General features: G+C 40.4%; 1 protein-coding gene across 1 annotated transcript in view; it reads right to left on the bottom strand.

Annotated features, from left to right (window-relative positions):
- Nucleotides 1-753: 753 nt before the first annotated feature.
- Nucleotides 754-27,450, bottom strand: part of LOC310938094 (2-oxoglutarate dehydrogenase complex component E1-like) — a gene marked incomplete at both ends in the record, with an annotated part of 34,994 nt that continues 8,297 nt past the window's right edge. Inside the window, 19 exons of the mRNA XM_083902521.1 lie at nucleotides 754-874; nucleotides 978-1,132; nucleotides 2,207-2,370; nucleotides 2,446-2,518; nucleotides 2,629-2,754; nucleotides 3,581-3,652; nucleotides 3,782-3,960; nucleotides 5,814-5,941; nucleotides 6,037-6,187; nucleotides 6,821-6,949; nucleotides 7,048-7,150; nucleotides 8,312-8,464; nucleotides 9,475-9,654; nucleotides 10,327-10,455; nucleotides 10,541-10,720; nucleotides 13,604-13,694; nucleotides 13,785-13,931; nucleotides 16,034-16,188; nucleotides 16,443-16,558. Of these exons, the coding sequence (XP_083758647.1) occupies nucleotides 754-874; nucleotides 978-1,132; nucleotides 2,207-2,370; nucleotides 2,446-2,518; nucleotides 2,629-2,754; nucleotides 3,581-3,652; nucleotides 3,782-3,960; nucleotides 5,814-5,941; nucleotides 6,037-6,187; nucleotides 6,821-6,949; nucleotides 7,048-7,150; nucleotides 8,312-8,464; nucleotides 9,475-9,654; nucleotides 10,327-10,455; nucleotides 10,541-10,720; nucleotides 13,604-13,694; nucleotides 13,785-13,931; nucleotides 16,034-16,188; nucleotides 16,443-16,558 (2,552 nt within the window). The remainder of the gene's footprint in view (nucleotides 875-977; nucleotides 1,133-2,206; nucleotides 2,371-2,445; nucleotides 2,519-2,628; nucleotides 2,755-3,580; nucleotides 3,653-3,781; nucleotides 3,961-5,813; nucleotides 5,942-6,036; nucleotides 6,188-6,820; nucleotides 6,950-7,047; nucleotides 7,151-8,311; nucleotides 8,465-9,474; nucleotides 9,655-10,326; nucleotides 10,456-10,540; nucleotides 10,721-13,603; nucleotides 13,695-13,784; nucleotides 13,932-16,033; nucleotides 16,189-16,442; nucleotides 16,559-27,450) is intronic.

Here is a 27,450-nt window from a genome sequence, read left to right as displayed (position 1 = left end):
CGTCTGTGTGTGTCTGTCTGTAATTTGCATTATTTTGAAACAGATTTTGCAGGGGCACAAGTTTTTAATAATTTCAGACAACGCTTGATTTTATCCCCGCAATCTTTTATTAGCAACTTAAAATCGTTCCCTTGCTTCGAGGGACCGAAGTTAAATATACTAAATAGTCAGACTAATTGATTGCTAAATGAATTTCCATCTATTTTGCATTTGTCCACAGCTATGCACAGTCGATGCTGAGATTCTCCTGTACCAGGACAAAAACAAAAAGGAGAGAGAAGACACTGATGATGCTGGTGGATCAGACTCGGGCCGGCAGCTGTTGAAGCCGATGTGGCTGACGACTGATGTTGCAAAAACACGCAGTGAAGTTCTTCTGATTCTTCAGCTTCTTGAATGTAAATATGTTTGTGATCTTTGCTCTGAATCTTTGTTTTCTTAGTGCTGTTTGCTGGCCCCAGCTGTCCCCCATGGTCCTTTGAGGCATTTAGCATCTTGTGTGTAATGTTGCAGTACTGCCTCCATTTCTCAAATGTGTGTCATCAGTGGTTAAAATAAAATAAATAAATAACACATTTAAGGTAAAAAATCTCTTTTTTTTTTAGTAATACATTCATTGTTTTTTTCCTGATGTTAAAAATTTAAGCAAATTTAGTCTTCACAGTAACAGTTTAAAGTGAAAAGTCCACATTTGTGCGCATGTGAACAGTCTCAAGGGCAGAAGAAGGACTGGTCTGCTGTGAGTTTTGGTTGCTAGACTTCTCCCGAGAAAGCCTTCAGGTCAAACGCTGTGTCCAGCAAACGCTGCATCTCTGTGACGTGAGTGTGTTTGTTCCCGGTGGCTGGAGCTGCTGCAGGGTCACGGCCAGCGTACCTGCAGCAAAACAAGATTTAAGATTAAAGATTCTTTATCGTCGGGTACCATAACAACGGACATCTATGTTTATGCTAGGTGTCAGCGCAACTTTGGCGCTTACCACAAGTGCCGTGTGGAGTTGACGGTGGTGTAGATGCGGGGCTTGACGTAGTCGTAATAGCCCTGGTTCTTGTGCTCTTCCTGACACCAGACGAGATCGGCTTTAAGAAAGTGCTCAGTCTCAGCTTTCACCAGGTCGAAGGGGAAAGGAGAGAGCTGAATGGGAAAAGAGAAATTAAGTCCAAATGTCCTGATTATACTGTACGTTAACAGATGACCCGAGGCAATGTTCACGTCAGAAACTTTACACATTTTATATTGTTTTACTCTCTTTTTTTTAGTTCCTTTGTTGCCGGTGTTGGAATTTGTAGAGCCATATGAAATCTGTATCTTTTTCCCAAATTTTTTTTTTTTAAATACAGATTTTTTCCTTGTTTGAATTTCTCTGAATTCAGTTTTCTTTTTTTTAAAACAATTATTTTTACCCTCAAATGTGACTCCCTCGCCAAATGTGTTGCAGTGAAGTTACCCACAAGACGACTGCGCTAACAGCAGCAGCAGCACTGATATTAAGTGGCAAGAAAATACAAAAATAAACAACTTTTTTGGATCATTGATCCAATTAAATGTGGGTTTCATTTGTGGGTGAACATTTAATTTCAATGTCTATATAAGTTAACTAACTCAGTTTAGTTATGTTTTCAAAAAAGAAATCCATAACTATTTTCTCAACCATCGATTCTTCTGTTTTTCTCATGAAAGTCTGAGAGAACATGGGTGAGGGTTCAACTCCACACAATGGTCCTGCTCGAACTGGGATTTGAACAAAAATGTGTTATTCCTGGGGGTTGGGCGATATGGAAAAACATTTTTATCACAATATAATTCAATATATATCATGATATGAATCAAATCAATATTTCTGTAAGGCTGGGTGACATGTCTTACGAATAATATCTGGATATTTTTAGGCTGTATCCCGATAAAAATGCAGAGACAACAGAGACAGTGACAATAGACTGTAAATACACTCAAAAATATTTACTTGCGAAATGAGATTGACTAAAAATATGGCGAAATTCTGCTATAACACAAACAATTTGGCTTAGAATTAAAGAAGAGACTTTTTCCAAATGTATTTTTTGATTAATATACATAACATTTCATTTATAATAGTTACTGAAAATGTATTCAATATAATAAATATGACAATTATCAATATACAACAGCCAGGAAATATAATATATTTTGACATCTAAAATTTGAGGCTCTGCTTGCAGTGACTCTCACCTGTTCGATGCGGACAACGGCAACAGTATCGTCCATGCTTCTGTTCTTTCGCTCCCGAATCAGCTCATAGTAGATCTTTCCGGAGCAGAAGATGACTCTCTTGACTTTATCTGGGCTGGAAGCAACAGGTCTTCTATCAGGGATGACACGTTTGAAGGAGGTGCCTGCAGGTATTTTGAATAAAACTGCATTATTTGTGCATCTTGCATTTAAAACCATTTATTTTGGTCAGCACTCACCTGGCAGCATGTCATCGAAACTGGACCTGGCCTCTGGGTGGCGCAGCAACGACTTGGGAGTGAACACTATGAGCTTGAGGTACAGAGATAAACAGATGGAACTGAGAAAGTTGAGGGACATGAATGAGATGAGCATGTGTGGTGGTGGTGTCACGGATCACTTGTGATGTGCGCGTCACTAACAGGTTTCCTGAAGGGCAGCAGGATCTGTCTGCGCAGAACATGGAAGTAATTTGCAGGTGTGGAGCAGTTGACGACAATCCAGTTACAGTCATAGAGCTGACGAACCACCACGTCATCTGTCAGTTTCTGAAAGACAGCAAATATTCCGTCACTTGGACTACGTGAGGTGTAATCCTTGCATTGTGTGTTAAAGCTGCAGTGCATCACTTTTGGTTGATGATGTTATTGCTCTGCCTCTGTTTGGTCAATGACGTGAACAGAAATAATTAACAAGGAAGTAAGTAACATTATTTGTATGCTGTGCGCATATTTGTATGCTGTATCTGTAGGCAGGCTCTGTCAAGCAAAACTACCAGACCTGACTGAGGGAGCGCTTGTGTGTACACAGTAGGGCTCTCTCCCCTGATGATGTGGATGAAGAATGGTTTCCTGAAATGAGGCCGTAAAAATACTATTTGAAAATTTGATGACATTATTCATAGAATATTCAAACCTTCAGCACATGAGAGCTAGTGAAAGTCATCCAGGGTTCACAGTGTGTTGCGCTAACAGAAGCAGCTAGCGAGATGCATTTAAAGACCCCGGGTAAATTCCATCACTTTTGTGGAATCTATAGCATGTTGAGCTTAAATGAGCAGCTTCAAGATGCATTCAAGAAACCTTCAGTTTCATCACTTCTGCAAACACACTACCACTAACTAAATACTTGCTGCTGCAACCTTGTGATGATAGATGTACCACAATGAGGTCATCATTGGAGTAGAAAGATTTTTCTTTTTATCAGTGCCATAATTCCAATATTCCTGATATATTACAAACAATAACAAAAAAATAGTATTTTTTTATAATCAATCGAATACTCATACCCATCCCAATATAGAATACTGTATATGCCCAGACTGCAGCATATGTTCACATGTGAACAACTTCCATCCTCAAGAGACAAACTCACAGGGAAAACATCAGGATCATCATTGCACATCTGTAGGAACCTCTCAGGACGAGCGGACGAGTGCTCTGGACCCTGAGAGGAGGACGGAGACAAAGAATTACGATTGAGAAAAGACAGATTTTTGTTTGCATGATGAAACTGAGAGACAAGACGAGAGGGAGAGAGGCAGAATGCTGCAGATCACGTTTAGCTGGTCCCTACCATTCCCTCCATGCCGTGAGGGAGCAGCAGCACTATGCCGTTGTGCCTGACCCACTTGGCCTGACCCGAGCTGATGAACTGGTCAATGATACATTGAGCCGTGTTATTAAAGTCTCCAAACTGGGCCTCCCACAGGACGAGTGCGTTGGGACTTGCCATGGCGAAGCCCAGTTCAAAACCTGCACCACACAGAGGAGAAAAAATAGGTTTAGTGATAAACAGAGCTAGATATCAAACTTCAATACAACTTAGTGATCCAACAAGCATGCAGTGTGCTGAGCAAATCCAATCACCTGCAGGCGACTACTGCAGAAGACTATGACATGGATGACTGTGAACCATAGGGCGGCTCCCTAGTGCCCTCTATTGACGGGCCACAACTGCATTCAGGATGTCGGGAAACAGCTGCTTCCCTCACACTTCAGCCAAAATGAGTCAGCCATGCTGGTTACTGATGTGAGGATTTAGAGCAGGGGTTCTTAAAGTTTTGATACCTGAGGGCCAATTTAGGAACCCAACATTGGACCGAGGGCCGCCAAAGGAAAAAAACCCGAAAAAAAACCCCAGAAAGAAATCCCATTTGTAATAATTTTAATGACCAGATTGCAGTTCTACAGTTTAGCGTTAAGTAATATAAGCGTTAATATAATGTAATTTAAGCATTAATATAATAACGCTTTATAATTTACTGGGTAATTACCCAGTATTTTGGCCATTGTTCTTACCTTCTAATTACAGCTTAATACCAAGTAACACATTTCTGTTACCATATATTTACTGGGTAAATAGCTAGTAATTGGGGGCTGTAGCTACCTGCTTATTACCAGCTTATAACCCAATAATACACTAAAATTCACCATATAGAAACCAGGTAAATACCCAGTATTTTTGTTTACACTTATTGGTCTGTATCCAGTAATTTATTAAGCTTAGTACCTCCTGGATTAAAACTATCAACTGTAATTCATTGCGGGCCGCCAGAAATGTTTCTGCGGGCTGCCATTGGCCCCCGGGTCGCACTTTGAGAACCAATGATTTAGAGTAAGCTGGTCCTTGCTAAGCAGGTAGAACCATTCCTGGAATACCTGTTTAACCAGATTTCTCTCAGTAAACTAATTAAATCCACAGGTGTTTTAAGGTTTCACACAGGGCCAACTCTGTAATTTACATACTGAGTCACCTGTTTAGCTGTTGGCTGTGCTGGCCCTCAGGATGTCACGGAGTTGGTCGACACCCTAAATAATGATGACCTCACAATCCTCCGATCTACTACATTTGGGGATTAGATCTGCTGAATAACCGAGTCTTTGCCTGGTGACCTTTGAACTGATGACCCTCAAACTGGTTACACCAGGGTTCGCAATATGTGACGTGCAATGCAATGCTTGTGACCTCTTCACACCTCTCTGTTACACCAACTGTCCTCATGTCCTCCTTCACAACATCCATTACGTTTTTCCTCTTGTCCTCCTGCCCAGTAGCTCCATCTTTAACATCCTTTGTCCAATACAATCACTGTCTGTCCTCTGCAGGTGATCAAACCATCTCAACCTTAACTTTTTAACTTTATCTCCTGTTCAACCTGAGCTGGCCCTCAAATATGCTTCTTTTCTAATTCGGTCCATCCTGGTCACTCCCAATGAAAATCTCAGCATCTTCAGCTCTGCCATATTCAGCTCCAGGGCCTCCTACACCTACTCCACCCCGCCTGCACACTCCTTTTCACCTATTACTTTGGATGGTTGACCCCAGATATTAAAACTTATCCACTCTCTTCTTACATCTTCACCATGTCACCTGTCACACTGTCATTCACACACAGGTAAACAACATACAAAAGGAAGGAGGAAAAGAGGAAGACCACAGAGAAGGGTCATGGTATTATGAAGGAGAACATGAGGACAGTCCAGAAGAAGACACAAGGAAGAGGAGAAGATGGAGGCAGATGATTTGGATGACCATTCAAGGTAGAAAAGAAGAATTTTTGAGCCACTGGATTTTTTTGTCCAGTTTGTGTGAGCATGCTCCCTACCCAGTACTCCATATTCAGACAGAGAACTGTTGCAGACAGTGTAAGGAGCTTGGTCAGGTGAGATGTAGTTCATAGGGATGCAGATCCTCTTATCAACGTTCTGGTCGTGAAGAACATGGTGCCGGTGGCTGTGGAGGTAAATCATAAAAAACAATTGGTACAGATAAATGAATGCGTTAGACCTGGACTCCATTGGGTCCATGTGTGTGGACATCGGTTGTACCTGAAAGTGCCCCTCTCCACATCCTGTCCGCTAAGACGTATGTGGATCTTGTCTTTGAGCAGAGAGCCAAAGGCCATGTACTCGCTGAGAGCCCAGTCACACACTCGCTGACTCAACATGTTAGCGCGGCCCTTCAGGATACGAGTCAAACCTACGGAATGAAGACACAGATGTAGAAGCAGCTGAGCGTCATGTTAGGAGAAGAGGACACACTGAACACTGTGCGCCATATGCACCACAAGATCATTTTTGACTTCCTCTCTGACATTATTCCAAACTTTTTGACTGAATACTAATGAAATATTGGTGGTAAATACAGATGTAACATTCCCACTGATTGGTGTGTAGCTGGGTGTGCCCCGCCTTTCGCCCTATGTCAAGCTGAGATTGACACCAGTTCCCCCCACGACCCTTACATGGGGGATAAAGTGGAAGAAGTTTGTTTTTGCAATGTATGTATTCCATTATAAACTGTGATATACTGTATGTAGCTTTGATTTTCATACAGCACCGCCACAAAACAAAATTTCCCTATGGGCACAATAAAGTTCTTATCATATTCTATTGTATCACATTATATTTTACTTTTATGGATGAAAAAAGTAGCTTTAGCGTGGTTTTATTAAGTTTTTTGGCCAGTGCCAATAATTTTTTACCTAAAAATGGTTCAAATTATTCATCAGTCATATTGATCAATCTGGCCTATTTTTTATCCTACGTTTTATCTTGTACTAAGTCTACATCAGTGTGTGTATTCTTTAAAACAGGATAGAGCAGCACATGCCTCCATGTATGGTGAAATCTTCCACTGGAACTGAGGCAGCAATGTTTCCGATGTGGCTGAGTTCCTCTTCACTTATGCCGGTTGAAGGGCAGCTCATAGTTTTAGGTTGCCCCTCCAGAGTGAAAAAGCCTTAACAACACAAATATTAGAATTGTACAATTAGCCACAGCTGAAGCAGAAGCAACACTACTATTGCTCATAAAAATTCGAAAGATATGAACACGTACCAGGCCATGGTGAGTCGAGCCAGTGTTTGATGTGAAGGATCTTCTCATCTTTGGAGCGAGCGTAAGCCTCCTCGCAGATTTTGTCGTACCTTGTCACTTCCTCCTGAAAACAGATAGATATTATGTTAGTGTGGGGTTTACAGCAATTTCAAATCATTTTGAAAAAACATGTGACGTATTTTCCAAGCCCTTGTTCCTGCTGTGATCATCTATAGTGTTTTATGGCACCTGATTCTCCAAAATGCCAATGTGTTTGCACGGTTGTTTTAATTGAATTATATCAGGTCCTATCCACATGGAAATGGAACAAAGCGTAAACTATCTTTCTCTAATGTTTTCTGTAAACACGGCATTGTTTCGGGAAATGTCTTCATCCACACGCTAACCCACAAAACGACTCTGAAAGCTGCATTACATATGCCGGGCCTGTGTGTGGCACTGCTACAGGAAAACACTAAAACCTGGAGAAGACGCTGGGCATGCACATACTGTGTACAAACCTTTTTTTTGGTTTATGTGGTTTAAGTGTTATTTGAAAAAGTATACATTATAATGTTTACAATCACAGAAATAGAGACAAAATGCAGAAAGCCAAGAAACTCAAAAACAACAGTCAATGCAAGTGCAAGAGAGGTGGGATTATGAAATCATCATTTTCCCCAAAGCGGCGTATTGGTTGTCCACAAAAAAAAAAAAGTGGGCTTTTTTGAGATTTTCTCACTCTAAGATCCTTTTAAATAAAATAGCGTTTACACAGATTCACTGAGTCCAGGGGTGGGCCACACTGAGATAAATGATGCAAGTGAAGGGCAACAACAAAGGTGTGAAAGAAATAATAATCATTAAACTCAACCGCAAAAAAATAATGACATGTAACCTCACTGATACAAGTATTTTATTTTAATAGTTATTTATTTTCTATTAATGTGAAGGTGTGAAAGTGAAATGCTTGGTCTATATTTGCAACTTGAGGTAACCCTGTGAGGAACCCTTCTCAATCTATATCTGTATCTGCCACACACTGTGCGTCACAACACTTTAATGTGTGTGACAAAGTAAAAGCACTGCAAAAAGGAATGGAATTAGGCTTGTAACTGGAGGGTCACTGTTTAAATTCCCAGCACAGGTCAAGGGCTGCCCATTGCTCCTATGTCAGGTTTGTGTGCCTAAAAAAACGATGGGTTAAATTCACTCTCAATAATAGTTGTGTGTGCAAAGGTTTTAGTGCAAAAATACCAATTTCTAATTCTCATTGCTGCCTTACCTCGTATGCTTGTGTTGTGACGACTCCATCAGCGATGAGTTTTTCAGCAAACTTCTGCAGGACTCCCTTCTGCTTCTTGACCTGCTTGTACATCAGTGGCTGAGTGAACATGGGCTCGTCCATCTCATTATGGCCGTTTCGTCTGTAACACACCTAAATATGAAGATGCAGAGTTTCAGGTAGTGATTTCCTGATCTCACACATGACACACATGTAAATGCATGACAGCGACAACAACATAGGGTCAACTTCCTTCATGAAGGCAGCAGTTTGCTATATCCAAAACCATATAACCAAAGTATTAGAATCATAATTTCCAATTTCCAAAAAAAGCAGTGAACACAAATTTAGGTTTTAAAATAGTCAGATTGTGGCAGACTTAAAAGCCCAAACTGAATTAATTCACTGTACACCAGTGAAGGTGAATACTAAAACGCATATACAGTATTATGGAATGATCCAGGTGCACTGGTCATGCACATGACGATGTAAACAAGAAGTCTCTCTTCTGTAATTTGCTTAGTTGTAAGGAGTATTATTAATGAGAAACAATGGTGGAAAAGCACATGAAGGTGAAAATAGAAGTACTGTAAGTATTTTAATGGAGCTTTTGTTCATGGCTGATAACAACTGATGCTAAAATATAAGCCTGTTTCTTAGCGTCCAATCAGATGTCGCTAAGGGGAAACTTGGACTTTTTAAGGTAACGTTAGCAATTAAAACTTCTGATATCAACCGAAAACAACTAAACAGCCAACTGCTAAAAGTTAGTTGTTATTTGCAATTATTTTTCATCAACTTTTTTGTCTAAATTGAAGCAGCACTGCTTCAAAAGCAGAAAAAGGAGCAAAACAATCAAGTTACGGTCTCTTATGTTATAGCGGGAACTAGGGCTGCATGTTAGTAGTCGTTTGGTCTATAAAATGTCAGTGTTGATCATTTGCTCATTTCTTTGTTATATGGAGCAAACAAACCAGAAACTATTCACATTAAAGTGAATATTTCCTCTTGGGAATTATGTAAAAAAATGTTGGGCCAAATTAGACAATGGCAGCAGCCATAGACTATATAATAAATTCCCCAAAAAACTTTAAAGGGATAAAATGTCAGAAAAAGCATGAAATGCATGTGTTTTTAACCTTACAACTCTTTATATTACTGACCAGATCTACCACAACATCCTTATGGAAAGTGTTCCTCCACTCGGCTGCTACTCTGCACACGTACATCACGGCCTCCGGGTCATCGGCATTGACATGAAAGATGGGAGCATTCACGACCCGAGCTACGTCCGTAGGGTACGGGGATGACCGAGCCATCCTTGGGTCTGTGGTGAAGCCAATCTGTATGGACAAAAAGGACAAGGTAAGGCTGGGCGATAAGGCTTTTCAATAATATCTGTTGTAGTTTTCCCCCCGCCGCCGGCAACGTACATAGTATATAAACAACAGCAGCATTGCTACGATCCGCCCTGCTGTACGTCTGATTGGCTACTAAGGAATGTTAGGTTGACAGCGAGAGCGGCATTTCTCTGATATCTTTGGTTGGTGAACTCAGTCGAATCAAACATGACGAACCACATCCAAAAGTTCTTAAATGCATTAACTGTTGTTCCTGACATCTGTCCAGGAATACTTTAAGCACTGCACTATTTGTTACATGACAGTAAGAAGCTGCAAGAGATTAATTATTTGCTTTTTTAGTCTGACCAAATTTTGTTTAGCAAAGCCAACATTTAATTCAACAATTGGGTCAATTTGAATGTTGCCCAGCAACAAAACAATAACCATATTCTGGCAAACTAGTTACACTAATAAAACCAAAGATAGCACATAATAAACAATAACTACTAACTTAGAGATAACATGAAACATGTACTTTATTTTTTAACATAAATACGAAAACAAAATGTATTATTAAAAAAAATCTATTTTTACAGGAATAACTACTTAACTGTCACGTCGGCTACCAGAGCTCTATACCAGCTCATTTTAGTGTGGAAGAGGCCTGAGTACCTGGTTGTTGACCACCACGTGTATGGTGCCATGGGTGGTGTAGGAGGGCAGGTCAGACAGGTGGAAAGTCTCGTACACGATACCCTGTCCTGCAAATGCAGCATCTCCATGAAGCAGGATGGACATCACCTGCCAAAACATCCATCAGGTTACAAAGCAACCACGGCTGCTTTCACCGTGTGATAAATGATAATGGTTAAGTACAAAAAAGTACCTTCTTGCCCTCAGTGTCTCCACAGTAGAACTGCTCAGCTTTGGTCTTCCCCTGTACCACAGGATCCACCGCCTCCAGGTGAGACGGGTTCGCCATGAGGGACATCGTGATGTCTCTCTTGCTAGAGTGGTTAATCGTCTTGTGATACATCCCCAGGTGATATTTCACATCACCCGATCCCTGAGAGTGGAGAATAAAGAGAGTATGACGACACTTAGATTAAAAATGATTAGTTCATTCGTTCAGTACGTTTACATGCACAGTTTAATCCAGCTAAGGCCATAGTCTGACTAAGACGGGCGATCGGGCAACTTGCCGAATCTGAGTAGGTCTGAATCCAGCCCCCCAAAGCTTCCAATCCGGCCCACAAATGAATTCCAAGGAAGGAAAATGTGATGGGCAATTGAACAAATACACTGGGAATCGGCAATTGGCCGAATCCATCAACTTCATTGCTCATTACACACACGTGGTTAGGCAGTGGGTCAATCATTTTCAATCAATAGATTATCATCATATTTAAAATGTTTTTCACGCAGCGCAGATGAACAAACATCAGGATGACTTAATTCATTCATTCATGGAAAACACCCATTAGTCCAACTAAGACAAGCTCGATTTTAGTCTACATGTAAACGCACTGAGTATTAATGAAACACACTTCACCATCATGCGACCAAAGTTGCACTCTAGAGTAGAGCTTAAAGGTGCATTATGTAATAAATCTAAAGCAACTGGCCGTAAAATCCTCCTAATATGTCACAGAGACTCAGGAATAATGTTCATATCACATACTGAACTCATCAACAAAAACATTACAGCCAAAATATTAGCATTAAAAAAAAAATATTACAAATTATGTTTATATTTTGAAAAGGAAAAAATGAAGGACAGTTCTGTCAAATATCATGCATAATGTTATTCCATCTGATATGTCCATCCCTAGTCAACAACTACCGTTACCATAAATTATAATACATCCTGATCTGTACTGAGAGAACAGAATTATGTGTCTTAGAGCCACTTATTTATGATAAAACGCCATAGGTGCTCCTTGCTCGTTGCTGGAGGAGGGGGAGGCAGATACGACTCGCCGCAGTATTTTGAATTCGAGTGTAGTAACCATTTTTGGCCACATTGTTACATACAGCGCCTTTAATTTCTATAATACACAAGTCTCGGGCTTGTGGTCCAGCTTGTGCTGTAAATGAGCAGTCAGGTAATGCGTTTTGTGGATGCTGAGGAAGCACTGGGCTTTTTGAAGCCGTTCTATGAAGCACATTGGGAACTTGAGGAAAGTAGGGCTGAACGATTTATCGTTTTCTGATCTGCTCCTGACTGACCCAGGATCTGTCAACTATTTTACGCATATGCTGTCTCCCTACCGTCCTGGCAAGGTCACCAATCAGAAGTGGCATGCTGCTCATGGACAGGTTACGTCAACCAATCAGTATAACCTGCTCCTTAATTTCTGAAATGGCTTCAGCTGTACCAGAAGTGGAGTTCGGGGATTTAATCCCCAAGAAAAACAGCATGTCGGTCATCTAGGAGTATTTTGGGTTTGAGGCTGCAGATGTGCACCAGAAACAGGTACTGTACAAAACCTTTTGTGCTGAAGTTCAACATCCAGCCAGAAACACAACCAATTTGTACCGGTACTTGAAAAATCACCACAGGAATTTGCATGACAAAAAAGTCCGGTGAAATATAATCTAGCGGTAATGATAGACAGGGCCATAGTAACATACAGACTACAATTATATCATCTTTTGCCAGTGTAACTCCATATGATAAAAGCAGCCGAAGACACCGGGAGATAATCACTGCCATAACACACTACATTGGCAATGACATGGTGTCTGTTAACATGGTCACCAACGATGGATTTAAAAATCTCCTCCGTACGCTGGACAGAAGATATGTGATTCCCTCCCATACCTACTTCAACCAGGTTGCCATGATCCCACAGCCGTACGCAGAGTGTAAAGAAAAAGTGGTAATTAAGCTGGAAAATGTGGAGTATTATGCCACAACTACTATGTGGTTAAGCAGAATGGCAGAGCTGTATCTCAGCTTGACTGTGCATTTCGTAACCACACCGGAGAGAACATTGTTCTGGGATTGAGAGAGTGTCTGTCAAACTGGGGTCTGAACGAAGAGGACCAGACATGCATCACAACCAACAATGCAGCAAACATCATCAAAGCTATGGAACTTAATCAATGGGCCAGACAGATAAAATCCCTAAATTTCATAAAAAAAGTAGTTTTTGCCTGTAGCCTTAAATATACAAATGAAGAGGTAAGTGGCAGGTCAAGCTGGAGGCTGGGGGTGTGGCCTTGACTGGCTACTATGGTACTATGGGCCCTTATGTTTACAGTGGATGTATCGCAATGGCTCGTAGACCCGCAGTTGTTCAACCTTTCCAGTTTGACCCAGAATCTGACAGCAGATCCTCCTGCTCCGGGCACTAGTCCGGGCACATCCGGTTGCGTACATTGAACCGCGGAAGAAGAATAACGTCCGTTGTGGAGGTGTTTCATGAGCGACAGTGGCTTCTGACTCTGGGTGAAAGTCATAAAAGGGACTGCGGCGGGGAGTCGTGAAGAAGCTATTTTTAAACATTGTTAAAACAATGTTTTGATAATGAGTAGCAGTGCATCCACCGTTCCAGAGGGGGAGCTGCGCTTCTGAGAGCGGGTGTGCTGAATATACTGGCCAATCACAAAACTCTGTCTTCTGGGTGAGAGAGTTGAGTCTCAAGTCTCGCGTCTGGGAAATCGGCTATAGTAACAGCAACTAGGAGGTTTTTGACCATAAAAACAAGTTAATGTATGTAAGTAGACCTCTATAACTATTATGTGCAACAGGACCACTCTAGGTCCGCATATATAAATAATATTTATTATCTGATCTTGTCTCCTCTGCATTTCTGGGTCCAACCCCGTTTAAAAACCAAAACTATTGATCATCTGTGATTAATCTTTTTGTCTTTTGACAGCCCTAATATGTACAAATGTGTCATGAAATATTATTATTAGTGTCTGTGGGTAAAGTCCAAACCTCATCCGCAGCCTCCAGCTTTGACTCAAACTGGCAGAAGATTTGTTCGAGGTCTTTGCGGATGACATTGGCCAGCACATTGAGACGACCTCTGAGGAGACACAGTGGGCAGAGTGGATTAAGATGAATGGTTTTTTCATTTTAGGTGTATGTATAAAATCATTTAAGGATAAGCATTCACCTGTGAGGCATTCCCATGATCACACTCTCCACTCCGCTCTGACAGGACTTGTCGATGATGGTCTTGAGCGCTGGTATGAGCGATTCGCAGCCTTCCAGACCGAAACGCTTCTCTGAAGAAAACTTCCTCTGGAGAAAATCCTCAAACCTGTGAATCAGTGTTATCCACATGAGGCGTGTGTCTGTCTGGTATTACTAAATCATTCAACACTAAATTATGACATTTTACCGTGAAAAAAAAAGGATAACGAAATATGTAAGTGATATTCACCACATTTAAAGCGGACCTAGACCAGAAGTTCCAATTAACACTGTTTTTTTTGGTGTGTACCTGTGCCATTACCTTGTTTATGAAGCCCTGACGTTTCAAAACAAACAGTTCAGATTGGATTGTAATCTCGGGCTCAGCAAGATGTCTGGAAAAAACCTGTTCTGGTTAAGTAAACAGCATTTCTCCTGAACAGCAGATCCTCCTGCTCCGGGCACATTGGGTTGCGCACACTGTACCGCAGAAGAACGTCTGTTGTGGAGGTGTTTCACGAGCGACAGTGTCTAGCAAAAGTAGTTTTTAAATCAGTGTTCTAGACATATTATCTGTCAATGTCCAATCAGAATCATAAGATTCTTTTGGGGCGATTTGCTTGACGTGGAGAATCGCCCAAAAATGATCCCATCCTCTCATGTTAAAAGTTTTTGTTTTTTTTCGAAAAACATACCCTCCAATGCATTTTTAATGAGGATTTATGTGCATGCACTAACGTGGGTTAGGGTTAGGGTTGTTGATAACATTGTTGATGTTTGTATCGTTCAGTGTTTAAGTGCAGGTTAAACTTCGGGGTCGTACCTATATTCCCCGGGTCCTATGTTCCCCGTTTCTGCCAAAAAAGGTCCACTTTGTATGTGACAGGGGAACATAGGACCCTTTTTTTGAAAAAGGGTAGGGTTAGGATTAGGGTTAGAGAAAGGGTCCTATGTTCCCCAGTCACATACAAAGCAGGGAACATAGGACCCGGGGAACATAGGTACGGTCCCTTAAACTTCACACTAATCAGACAAAATCGGCCTGTTTCGTGTAAGAAAGTATTCTAAGATTAGGTGGCGACTATTTTCACTACCATGGCATGTCCTTTTGACAGTGATCCCGTGGATGAAGGTGCAGCATTACTGCGCAGAGAATTAAATATTCGTCGGGAGATGATTATCAGACCGCACATAGATGTTCCTGCATTTCCAGACCAGAATTTCTTTTTGAGCGGTACAGTTTCACGTCACAGTTCATCATTTACAAACACAACATCATCCGTCCTTACATTTACAACATTACCAACTAAAGTCATGCCCTCACATCACAGCAGAAACTGTGTTGCGCTGCTTTTTTTTTTTTTTGGGGGTGAAGAACGTCGCCCTCCGCTTCCCCGTTGCTATGGTGACTCGTCGAAACGGGGCTCCATTGATGCTGTCTTTTTAGACGTGGTGCACGCGCTTAACTTCAGGTGAAACTACTCCGAGTTTGAACAATCTAACTCAAATCAGCTATGTGCATGCGCAAGGTTACCGTGCTTTGGGAGGTGATCCTGGCAACACACGCTGCTTTTTGAGCACAGTAACTGCACGTGAGAGTCTCCAAACACCACAAAAAGTCGGCAGATTTAGCAACAAAGTCGCCAAGTTGGTAACACTTCTCTGTCAGAGATGCGCGCAGAGGCCAAGCCACCCCACACTCGCTGATCACAAAAGCGATCGGCGAGGCGCGCAACACAAGACAGACGGGAAGCTCGGCCAATTATTTTATTCGGTCCGAATATTTTAATTGGTCATACTTTTATCATAATAGTATGAGAATTAAATAATGATGAGTTTCAAATCTTGGTGGCTTTATCTTACGTTTTAGAGTGCCATACACTTATTAGGAGAAGGAAAAGTGGAAAAGTGGAAAAATGCAAGAAAGGTAAGCTTTAAAAGAACTGGGAAATCACAGTCTGGAGCCCTTGATTGGACAGATAACCTGAACAGAGTATTGACGTCTCGTGAGAGTGCCACTACACTAATGTACTGGTACTCAAAATAGTAAAATTAAGATGAATTAAGTGCCCACTTTAAGCACTGCTGTGAGCACAATGTGGTGCTGATGCTTCATACTGTGATTATCTATTCCCCAAAATAAAACCATCTCTGCCCTCCAGTAACTGTGTGTGCTTTTCCAGTTAATTATGGAGGTGTCTTGAGGAATGTGAAGGAGCAAAGACAGACCTGGTAGATTGGATCATCCGGGCCAACAGAGTCCTCTTCTCCTCCAGACTGAAGTGCATGACTCCTGGAGTCTCAAACCTCTGCCTGATCCACTGACACTGATCCAAGTCATTAATGAACATGAACTCCACTCCGATGTGCTGACAGTAGGCCATCTGACAACAAAGAGAAGAAGTTAGTTGTTGCTTGTTAAAGATCAAAGAAATAGTTTTATGATGCAGAGGCTGATTTATTTGATTCAATAATTCCAAAACATTTTTTTTGCGGATTGTGGATGTGAATTGATCGTAACATTTTAAAACATTTTTTATTGGTGCATCAATGTTTTATTGTTTTATTATTATTATTATTATAATTATTATTACAATAGTAATAACAATAGCTATTTTAGGAATGTGAACTATTTTACCTCAAGGCGGTGAATAATCTCTCTGAGCGGCAAAGTGCTTTCACTTCCACCGATGAAGGTGGTGGTGGGAAGGCGGAACACTTTGTCCAGGTCTGACTCAGCCAGTCCATAAAAACCTGTATTGAGGGGATGAAAACCAGGTCAATGTGGGATGGGGGGGGGGACATGGAGAAGAGGGAGAGAGAGGAGAAAAGGATGAGACGCTGAGACTGACTAACTTCATTATAACAACGTAAAAAGAAAGCGAGAAAGTGAAGGATTTAGTCAACAGTTGACAGTATACTGTGACTCCTCAACAAAATCAAACCAAACCGTGTCAATAAGTCCTAGCAACATAATCTCTTTGACTCAGTTCAAATGATTGATGATCATTTTGAATGATCATTTTGGCCATATATTATTGCTGGTGGACTACTTTTGTACCTCATGTATAAAAGAGAATGCAGCTTTCATAAAGATGTCATACTCACAAGTACGTACACAAAGTCCTGCCCACCTTTTCTTTATACATCCAATCTATGTAAAACTGAGCGGAGGTGAGTGAGTAACACACACCGCGCCCCATTCCACCCACATATGAATACACAAATGTCTCTAAAACTAATTATTTGTGTGTGTGTGTGTGCGTGTGGTTATTTATGGTTTTTTTCAAGTCCCATTTTCTGACAACAAATGATACTGTAACTTTATTTTGGAGCACTTAAAACATTGCTGATGTATGTTCATGTTCACACAGCAGCTGGGTGTCTATTTACATCACTGTGTTACATAAAGAAAAGATTCATCCGTGGAAAACGAATTTAGAAAAGCACTCTATAAATACAAACCATTTACCATTTACAGGCAATGTCATTGTTTCTAACACACGTTAATATCCTCCATAAATATCTGTTAAGCATGTAATACAGATCATAAACGGCAGATCATTTATTTTAGAGTTTATTTACAGTATTTACAGCGTATTGTCAAACATCTCAAAAGAAAACAACCTGTGTACGGCTTTAAATCCCCAGATATCTTGAATATCGGGATATAGTAAAGACTACCACAATAGACTACACATATACAGATATTATTTATAAGCCATTTCACGCAGCCTAAGGCCCACAGTTGGTTTGCAGCAAGAAGACCCGGGTTCCTGGGTTTGAGCCCCATTTGGAACAACGTTGGAACAAGGGTCTTCAAGGAGTTTGCATCCACAGTCCAAAAACATGCAATATGGGGATTAGGTGAATTGGTCACTCTAAAGTGACCGTAGGTGTGAGAGTGAGAGTGAATGGTTGTTTGTCTCTATATGTGGCCCTGTGATGGACTGGCGAACTGTCCAGGGTGTACCCCTCCTGTCGCCCTATGTCAGCTGAGATAGGCACAGCACCCCCCATGACCCTCTGGTGGAGGATAAAGCGGTAGATAATGGATGGATGGAAGGATCACGCAGCCTTACAGAAATACAGATTTGATTTGGGGCGACAGTAGCTCAGTAGTAGAGTGAATTGTCTTTCGACTCAAAGGTTGTGGGTTTGATTCCTAGCTCCGCTAGTCTACAAGCTGACGTGTCCTTGGGTAAAACACTTAACCCCACGTTGCTCCTGAGGCTGTGTGTCTGCAGCATGTGGTATAAAAGGCATAGGTGCGCTGTGTGAATGGCAAAACTATAGTGTAAAACAGCTATGAGTGGTCCTCAAGACTAGAAATATACGATACAAACCATTTATATTTTGATCACTCGAATGATATGATCGAAAGTATGCGGTTATAAGATGTTTATCTACTCGACTCGCCGTGTCTATTGACAGGTTCAAGAGGAAAACGTGGACGACACAGAACTTTGAGCTTTCAGAGATAGCAGGTTGTAAATTATATACGCAAGGGGTGTAACGGTTCTGAACCGAAACCGAAAACCGCGCTTCAAAAGACTTTGGTTCAGAAACTCATTGAGCTGCGAGAGCACTGAAAGACAGTGTGTGCTTCTTTTCAGTGGCGGCTCCTGAAGAAAATTTTCGGCGGGGGGGGGGGGGGGTTTCTGATAATGATTAAAGTGACCCATTCAATAGGTGCATAAAGAAACTCAGTATCAATTTGTTGTTAGGTGATTAACATTCCTTATCGTGTCCACTAGATGGCAACTTGATAAACAACAATTATTTACACAAATCTAATGTTGTATGATGTGAAATAGCTAAACAGGACACAAGATGTGTCCAGCAACCTATTAGCATATTAAGTCAAGTATTTAACTGACCAAGGATCAAGAGCTTTCACAACCTTTACCAGATACATACAACAAACATATGACAAGATAGTGCAGTCAAATTATCAGTCAAAATCATTATTTAGATGTGTTGCTAAATGCATTTTAGAATACTTTCATACACAAAACTGTCCGATTGTCTGATTAACGTGGAGTTTAACCTGCACTTAAACCCTGAGCGAAACAAACAAAACAACGTATGAAAGCTCGAACTCTGTGGCACTGGTCAAACTATGTGTACTTATCAGTTAAGACGCAAGCTCGTTTGTGCATGCACACAAATCCTCATTAAAAATGCATTGGAGGCTATGTTTTTTCGGAAAAAAAACTTTTTTAACATGAGAGTCAAAGGGAGAATTTTTGGGCGATTCTCCACATCAATCAAATCGCCCCAAAAGAGGCAGGACCATAAAACATGACTTTAATCTGACGATTCTGATTGGACAATGACAGATAATATGTCTAGAACACTTCACTTGATCTCCAGCAGCTGTCCGCACCTGTCATGAATCCCCGCTATTTCTTTTGGGGATCTGAAGATAGAAGTTGATGATCTGACGTTTACGTTGAGCGCAGCTTGAGAGATTTTCCCCAAAGTTGCAGGCCTATGTTTTTTCATATAAATTGCACAAAGGTTAATCAGAATATGATTATAATAAGCACTAAGATGCTTAAATGCTGATGTGACCCTCACCATATACCAGGGAAAGGTATTTTCGATCAGTTTCCAGCTTTTTGAGAGTTTTCAATGTTAGAAATGTGTTAAAATAAAATATTTCCCAATCAAAGAAGTTGCTTCTAATTGTTATTTTATGAAGGCTAATTGTTGTCTTAGACCAAGGGTGTTAATTTTGGCCCACAGTCATTATATTTGGCCAGCGAAGCAATACCAAATGATTACTTGGGCTGGGCCGCCAGTATACAGCGCACACTGCTGAAACTATAGCTCTGTTGACAGCAGTCATAGCGTCCCTATGCTACTACTGGCACTGTGCCACCCCTCCCAAAAATGAGGAAAAGAAAGGCATAATACTGGAACTTTCTGGACAGGTGGGAGGCTGAATATCTATTTACATAATCATGTAAAAGACAGACCTGTTTGTCTTGTGTGTGGAGCCAATGTGGCTATAACCAAGGAGTACAACATTAGATGCCACTATGACACAAAACATCACGACAAGTACAAGGGCCTGGACATTACTCAAAGATTCCAGAAAGTACAAGAGATGAAAAGACGTTTGGTTTCACAACAGACTATGTTCAGAAAAAGCCACATCACAAAGTGAAGCTGCTGTAAAGGCTAGTTTTATTGTGGCAACAGAGATCGCATGATCTAATGTAGATATCAATGTTGGCCCACGACTTTGTCCAAGTTTTACATTGTGAATTCGAGATCGACACCCCTGTCTTAGATGGATGTAAATATAACGGGGTAATTAGGGTTTAGGCTTTGTGATAATATGAATATATACAGTGGTATGCAAACGTTTGGGCACCCCTGTACATTTTCATGATTGTCCTTTATAAATCATTGGTTGTTTGAATGAGAAATTTCAGTTAAATATATCATATAGAAGACAAGCACAGTGATATTTGAGAAGTAAATAAAGAAATAAAGTTTATTTGATTTACAGAAAGTGAGTAAGAGTTATTTAAACACAATTAGGCATGTGCATAAATATAGGGATCCTTGTCATTTTATTGATTTCAATACTTTTAGCACTACTTTTAGTCCATGCTCGGAAACCATCAAACCTGACTGAACTGGAGATGTTTTGTTAAGAAGAATGGTCCAAAATACCTTCAGCCAGAATCCAGATTCCAATTGGAAGCTATAGGAAGCGTTTAGAGGCTTTTATTTCTGCAAAAGGAGGATGCACAAACGTTTCTTTTGTGGCGCACATTCCTAATTTTGTTTAAATACTTCTTGAACACTTTCTGTAAATCATATAAACTTTATTTTAACTGACAAATCATGAAATTTTACAGGGGTGCCCAAACTTTGGCACCACTGTATATGCCAATAAAACAAGGCATTTGAAAAAAATCATCATCACACTGTAAAAAACACTTTTCTGATATTTTAGGGACCAACCGATGGATCGATCGACATTCGGGCATCTGTCTCACTAACAAACAGTGACTGGACTTTGTTGACAGCAGGGGTTCTAAAGTAAAGCAGTGTGAGTGAAAAGATAAAGAGAATTGGCTGAAAGCAAACAAACAATATGGAATACAATGTCTCAGCTGCATCAAACGCAGATAACACTGTGTGAGTGAACACTGTGTGTTAGCACAGCTAAACGCTGCTGTTCTTTAAACGTTCCTTGGCTCCTTTTATGAACCGCCCCACACATAAAAACAAACATATTGTTTTCGCCAGACGGTTCAAAGAGAAGACGCTGATCTGATGATCCTGTGGTGTCTATCGGCAATCTAATCACAGTGAGGTTTTGATGAAACAGCGGGAACAGATAAGCCTGAGTGAGAACTGATTGACCCCATGGGCTGCTGAGCAAAGGTTAAGAGCCACGAACACACGCATGCACTTACAAGAAGTCCAGGCAACACAAACACGTTATAGGTTAGGAGTAGTTATTAGGTACAGTGCTGTCCTATGCTGTGACCATGCCCTGACACCAGTTTCAGTGAAAGGCAGACTTTATCCACTATTTCAGCATAAGTCAGCCTCTTTCTGCAGAACAATTAAGCTATGTTCCTTTGTATGCCACTACCTCTGCCCTCACCAAATCATCAATTTTACATCATGGCACACAGGAGTTGTTTTACCCACTGCTGCCTCCAGCATTTTAAATGTGTTGTTTTGTGACTTTGGTGTGTGAATTTTTTCAGTGAGGTTTACTCATGTAATTTAAACTTACCAAATGAGGAAGCAGTAGATAAGCAGCTCCTCCTGTGCACACCCGGACAGGTCGCCAGTCCATCACAGGGCCACATAGTACATGATAAATCACTGAACTGGCCACACCCAGTCCATCCAGTTGAAAACCTTCACATCCCAACCATCTCCCCTCTCCTCTGGTGTTCCCCAAGGCTCTGTACTTGGGCCCATCCTGTTCATCATCTATCGCCTCCCCCTTGGTCAGATCTTCCGCAAACTCAGTATCCACTTCCACTGTTACCTCTACCGTTCTTCCAAACCCACCTCCACCTTCCCGCCCTCCTCCCTCTGTAACCGTCTACAAGAAATCAAAACCTGGTTCTCTTCCAATTTCCTGAAACTCAACAGTGACAAAACCGAGGTTCTCCTCGTAGCTTCCAAATCCACTATCACCAACACTCCAAGTTTCACCATCCCCATCGATAACTCCTCTGTTTGCCCCTCCCTACAGGTTAAGAGTCTGGGTGTCGTCCTTGACGGCACTCTCTCATTCCAAACCCACATCAATAACACCACTGGCTCAGCCTATTACCATCTACGCAACATCAACCGTCTCCGCCCATCCCTTACTCCCAACTCCACTGCTATTCTGGTCCACTCCCTGGTCACATCCCACCTTGACTATTGTAACTCCCTTCTTATTGGTCTTCCCCACAAGTCCATCTATAAACTCCAATTGGTTCAGAACTCTGCCGCCCGCATCATTACCAGGATCCCATCTATCAATCACATCACACCTGTTCTGCAACACAGTTTCACTGGCTTCTGGTTGAATTCTGTATCGATTTCAAAATTCTGCTTCACACCTTCAAGGCCATCCATTACCTCTCTCCCCCATAATTCTCTGACCTCCTTCACATCAACACCCCTTCCCTGACACTAAGATGTGGCTCATCTATCCGCCTCACTGTGCCTCTTGCCCGTCTGACCACCATGGAGGCCAGAGCCTTCAGCCGCTCTGCCCCCCGCCTCTGGAACTCCCTCCCCCCCCGGCATCAGGAACATTGTCTCGTTCCCCATCTTCAAATCCCATCTGAAAACCCACATTTTTAAACAGGCCTACTCCCTCTAACTCTCTTACTCTCTACCCACTGTTGTTATTTTTTGTTCATATTATTTTGTTGTTGTACGGCGACCTTGAGTGTCTTGAAAGGCGCCTTCAAATATAATGCATTATTATTATTATTATAATACAATATGTAATATTTACACTCCCGTTCAAAAGTTTGGGGTCACTTAGAAATGCCCTTATTTTTGGAGGAAAATCACTTTTCCAGGCCCATTTCCAGAAACCATCTCTCCAGTGTTAGAAAACCCTTGAAAACCCTTGCACAATTAAGTTAGCACAGCTGAAAACAGTTTTACTGGTTCTTTGAGGAAAGCAAGGTTTGAAGGGCAAAATGGTTCTTTTTTAATTAAAGTCATTATTTCTAATCTTGTCAATGTCTTCACTATATTTTCTATTCATTTTGCAACTCTTTCGATGAATAAAAGTGTGACTTTTAATGGAAAACACCAAAAAATTGTATAGTTGACCCCAAAACTTTGAACCGTAGTGTATATACATCTTCAGGTTTTTGGACTGTAGGAGGAAACTGGAGAACCTGGACCCACGCCCACATGGGGAGAACATGCAAACTTCATGCAGAAAGGCCCATACAACCACAGAACACTATTAAAAGACATATTTTTTTACAATATGAGAAATCTGGAGGCATTGGGTGACATGCCGTTAGACAGACACACACACACACTGTTGGTCAGGCACATCACACAGAGCTTTTCACATGCTCTTTCAGGCTGATCTCTGTGGGCACCACCACCACCACCAACAGCAGCAGCAGCAGCGAGACAAAGCAATGAAACTGAACAATAACACTGGACAATGGATTAACACTAGAATCACCCTATTCCAGTGGTCAGCAACTGGCAGCCCGTGGGCCAAAACTGGCCCGTCAGCATCACCATTAGCCCAACAGATGATTTCAAAAATCAAATTCTGAAAAAAATAAATAATAATAAAAAACCTGGCCCTATTCCATCTCATAACCATCGGCTGCTTTTAAACTCTGAGGCCCAGCCTTTTCTTTAAGCACAATGAAACCTTGCTTTGCTGCAAGCGTGCAGCACAGACAAACCAGCAAACTTGCACATATTTTACCATTTGTTTTGACTCCTTGTGCTATGGTGATGAGTCTGTGCGTTGGTTAACACAATAATGAAAATAAAAAGCTGAGCCCCCACACCAGTCCATCTAAGTCACTTAAGAAGAACCTATACAACTAATTGACAAATTAACCTGTAAAATTAAAACATCAATTATTTCCAAATGTTCCACCTGAAGTTTACAGAAAGTGCTGTGTGAATTATAAAGCACATTCTTATCTTCTCAGAAACCGTAACTCGCTATAAAGACACTGATAAGAACAGCAGTCCACACATCAGCAATCAGCACATCAGTGCTCAGATGTTTCTGAGCACTGATGTGCTGATTATTACAGAATAAAAACATTAGGGCTGGGCGGTATACCGGTTCATGTCATGTCCCTGTTTTCCCCTTGTCCTCCTCCGACTGAACTGAACTGAAAATACTTTATTAATGAGAAGCATTTTTTTTACAATTTTTCTGTTTTCTCGGATTGTTGATTTTGAATTATGTTTGAGTTTGTGGATGGTCCAATTCAATTATTGATTGAATGTTGAATTCTATCTTCTAATTTTGTATTGACTTTTAAGGTCTCATTCAGTTATTATTTCTAATATAATTTCCATGAAAGTATGATGATTGGTTGTATATTTATTTGATGTTGGCATCTTTTGTAGCTTAGAGACAAGCTAACCGGGTAACCTCTCCTAAAAAATGAATATTTAAAAATTATAAAAATTGACAGGTTCGACTTTTTAATAGTCCTGTCTGGCGCCCAAACTTACTTTCGTTTTTTTCCAAAGGCGTTTGAGATTAAATTTTCTTATTTTTTTTATGGGTCACATACCCCCTGTAGATGATCCCTATTGATTTTGAGCTGTCTACCATTATTATTTATTCGTTAATTAATTAATTAATTAATTAATGAATGATATAAAAACCATATTTTCGCCTGTATCTTCCAAAGTATTGCAGGTATTGGCTTCAAATTTTGCATGGGCATCACATACCACCTGAGAATTATCCCTATCTTTGTAGCTTTATTATTAATTAGCAAATTAATTAATTTATTATGCTAAAAACACATTTTCGGCTTTATCTTCCAGACTGATGGAGATATTGCCTTCAAATTTTGTACAATGATTCATGTAACAACTATCTACAAGTACAATCATTATTACTTTGGCTATGATTGGTAATAGTTACATAATAAGTTAACTGGTTAACTTATTAGTGAACACAGAAAAAATAGTTAATGCATGTTTTCTTTATTATTGAGCTCATTTGGACACATTGAGGATATCATGGGTTTATTTAGCACTTATTCATAATATTTATTACATTATAATATACATTTATTAATTATCATATAAAAAATAGTTAAGCCTCCATTTCTTTATCAATGCATTGAATGGAAAGTTTGAACATATTGTATGCTTTTTCATGAAATTTAATAAACATAGTGTATGCTTTTTCATGAAATTTGGACACTTTGAAGATATGGCAGGTGTGGTTAGCATTTTAATATTCATAATATTTAACAAGGTATAATAGGTTAACTAGTTTTATTAAAAACTAGAGAGAAATGTATGAGTTCAGGTATTCTGTGTTCAATATCGAGTTTATATGGATACTTTGAATTTGTATAAAGTGTAGTCAGCATTATATCATAATATTTAACAGTTATTTTGTTGAATTTATTAATAATTAATTAAAACAGTTAGTGGCAGGTGCGAGTGTGCGTATACTTTGGGTATATTGGAAAGTTGAGGATTGGACAAGTTCGCGGATATACCCCTTGCTGTCGGCCCCCGACAGCGTAGGCTAGTTTTTGTGTAGGTAATATGTTGTGAAATATGTTTAAACTTAAATAAACTACATCTACAGGTAGTTATGTCTCGTTGTATTAGTTTGTCCTGTTATTGACGTCATGCTGTCATCACCTGACAGTCTGGCTGATTGAAAGCCCCCAGATGCAGCGGATGAAACGCACCCCAGATGCGCGATGCAAATACTATGAGAATATATTTGAATATCTGTGTTTTTTTAGAGGGAATATTCGAATATCATTTTTGAGCAATTTTGACAGCCCTAGTAAGCATGTCTTAGAACAGGGGTCACCAACGTGGTGCCCGCGGGCAGCCAATACGGTGCCCGTGGGCTCACTTCACTTCACCTCACTTGCATGTATCCGTATGATCGCTCAGTAAAATATCTTTGATATTGTTTATAAAAACTGGTAATCTGGTAGGAGTAAGCACTGGAATGAATGTGTATGCAGTTGAATGAATAATATTAATCATTTAAATGATAAACAAACAAATAAATATTATATGGTAGCCCTCCATATTATTTTTTACCCTTAAGGTAGCTCTCTGTCTCAAAAAGGTTGGTGACCCCTGTCTTAGAATATCAAGAATGTATGAAGTTATGGTCAGCACCCTCCACAGCAGGTAACACTGGGAATTTTTATAAACAATGTTGATTTGCACCGTCAAAGTTCTGTATTTTGACTGTAATTGTCTTTGCATTCTGATTCCTCACTTTATTAGAATCATGAGCTCTTCTTTGTAAACAACATCATTTTCTGGGGCCATATGAAACTTTACTAGTGTGGAGTTATTCTACAGTATTCATGACAGTAAAATAGACCATCCTAAGTTAATCTACTGCAGTAATTCTGTTAGAATGAGTAGAAAATGCTGTGAACACCTGATTATGCATGAAAAAAAAATACCTTGATATATATTTTTGGTCATACCGCACAGCCCTAAAAAACATAATATTAAAAAAAGCATTTCAACATACGGCACAAGCACACAAGTGCATGAGCGAGTCATTAATTGAAGTGGCATTAGAGAGTTAGAGAAGTCGGTTGGCGTTAAAAAACAGCTGATGTGCTTAAAGCGGAACTAGACCGGAAGTTCCAATTAACGCTGTTTTTTAGTGTGTGTCTGCTTCATTACCTTGTTTATGAAGCCCTGAAAGTTTCAAAACAAACAGTTCAGCCACTGCTGAGAACGCTGTGTTTTATTGTAATCTCGGGCTCAGCGAGATCTCTGAAAATCCCGTTATAGTTACGTAAACACCGCCGAGCAGAGCGTTCATGCGACATTTAAATCAACATAAACATCGGTGAATGTCATCTTTTTTTGCCGATGGCAGTTAACGAGTGGAACATTGGCCAATGCCGATGGTCGGCCGATGCATCGGTGCACCCCTACTTTAAAATAATGACTTTATCTGACTGCTATAGTCCAATACACTAAAGGTTGGACTGCAACTAACAATTATTTTATCGAGTAATAATTTAATCGAGTAATCTGTGGTTTATTTTCTTGATTAATGGAGTGCTTGTTTGGTCCGTAAAATGTCTGAAAATGTTGATGGTGTCAAATGTCAAGAGATAGTGATGAATGTTGATTACAACTATCCAAGCTAAGCAATGGAATGTTTTTAAATTGCTTTTATGAGCATCCAATTACAGTCCAAAGGCTAAACGAAAAAGGTGCGGATGGCAGGAAGATCACTCTCGATAAGGAGATGTGAATTGATGTGTCACATGGACTAAGAAAATAAAGAGGGGTGTAACAATAGCAAGGAAGGAGAAAACAAGGCAAGCCTGTTTTTTATGAGCATTTTCAATTTGCACAATTTTTGAAAAAAAAAAATACACATGACGGGGATTTGGCTCTTCCCTCGCCACTAC

Source organism: Microchirus variegatus, assembly GCF_963457635.1.
Source record: "Microchirus variegatus genome assembly, chromosome: 16".
Lineage (NCBI taxonomy): Eukaryota > Metazoa > Chordata > Actinopteri > Pleuronectiformes > Soleidae > Microchirus > Microchirus variegatus.
The sequence above is the reverse complement of the archived record's forward strand: the minus strand, read 5'-3'. Positions and strand labels throughout refer to the sequence as shown.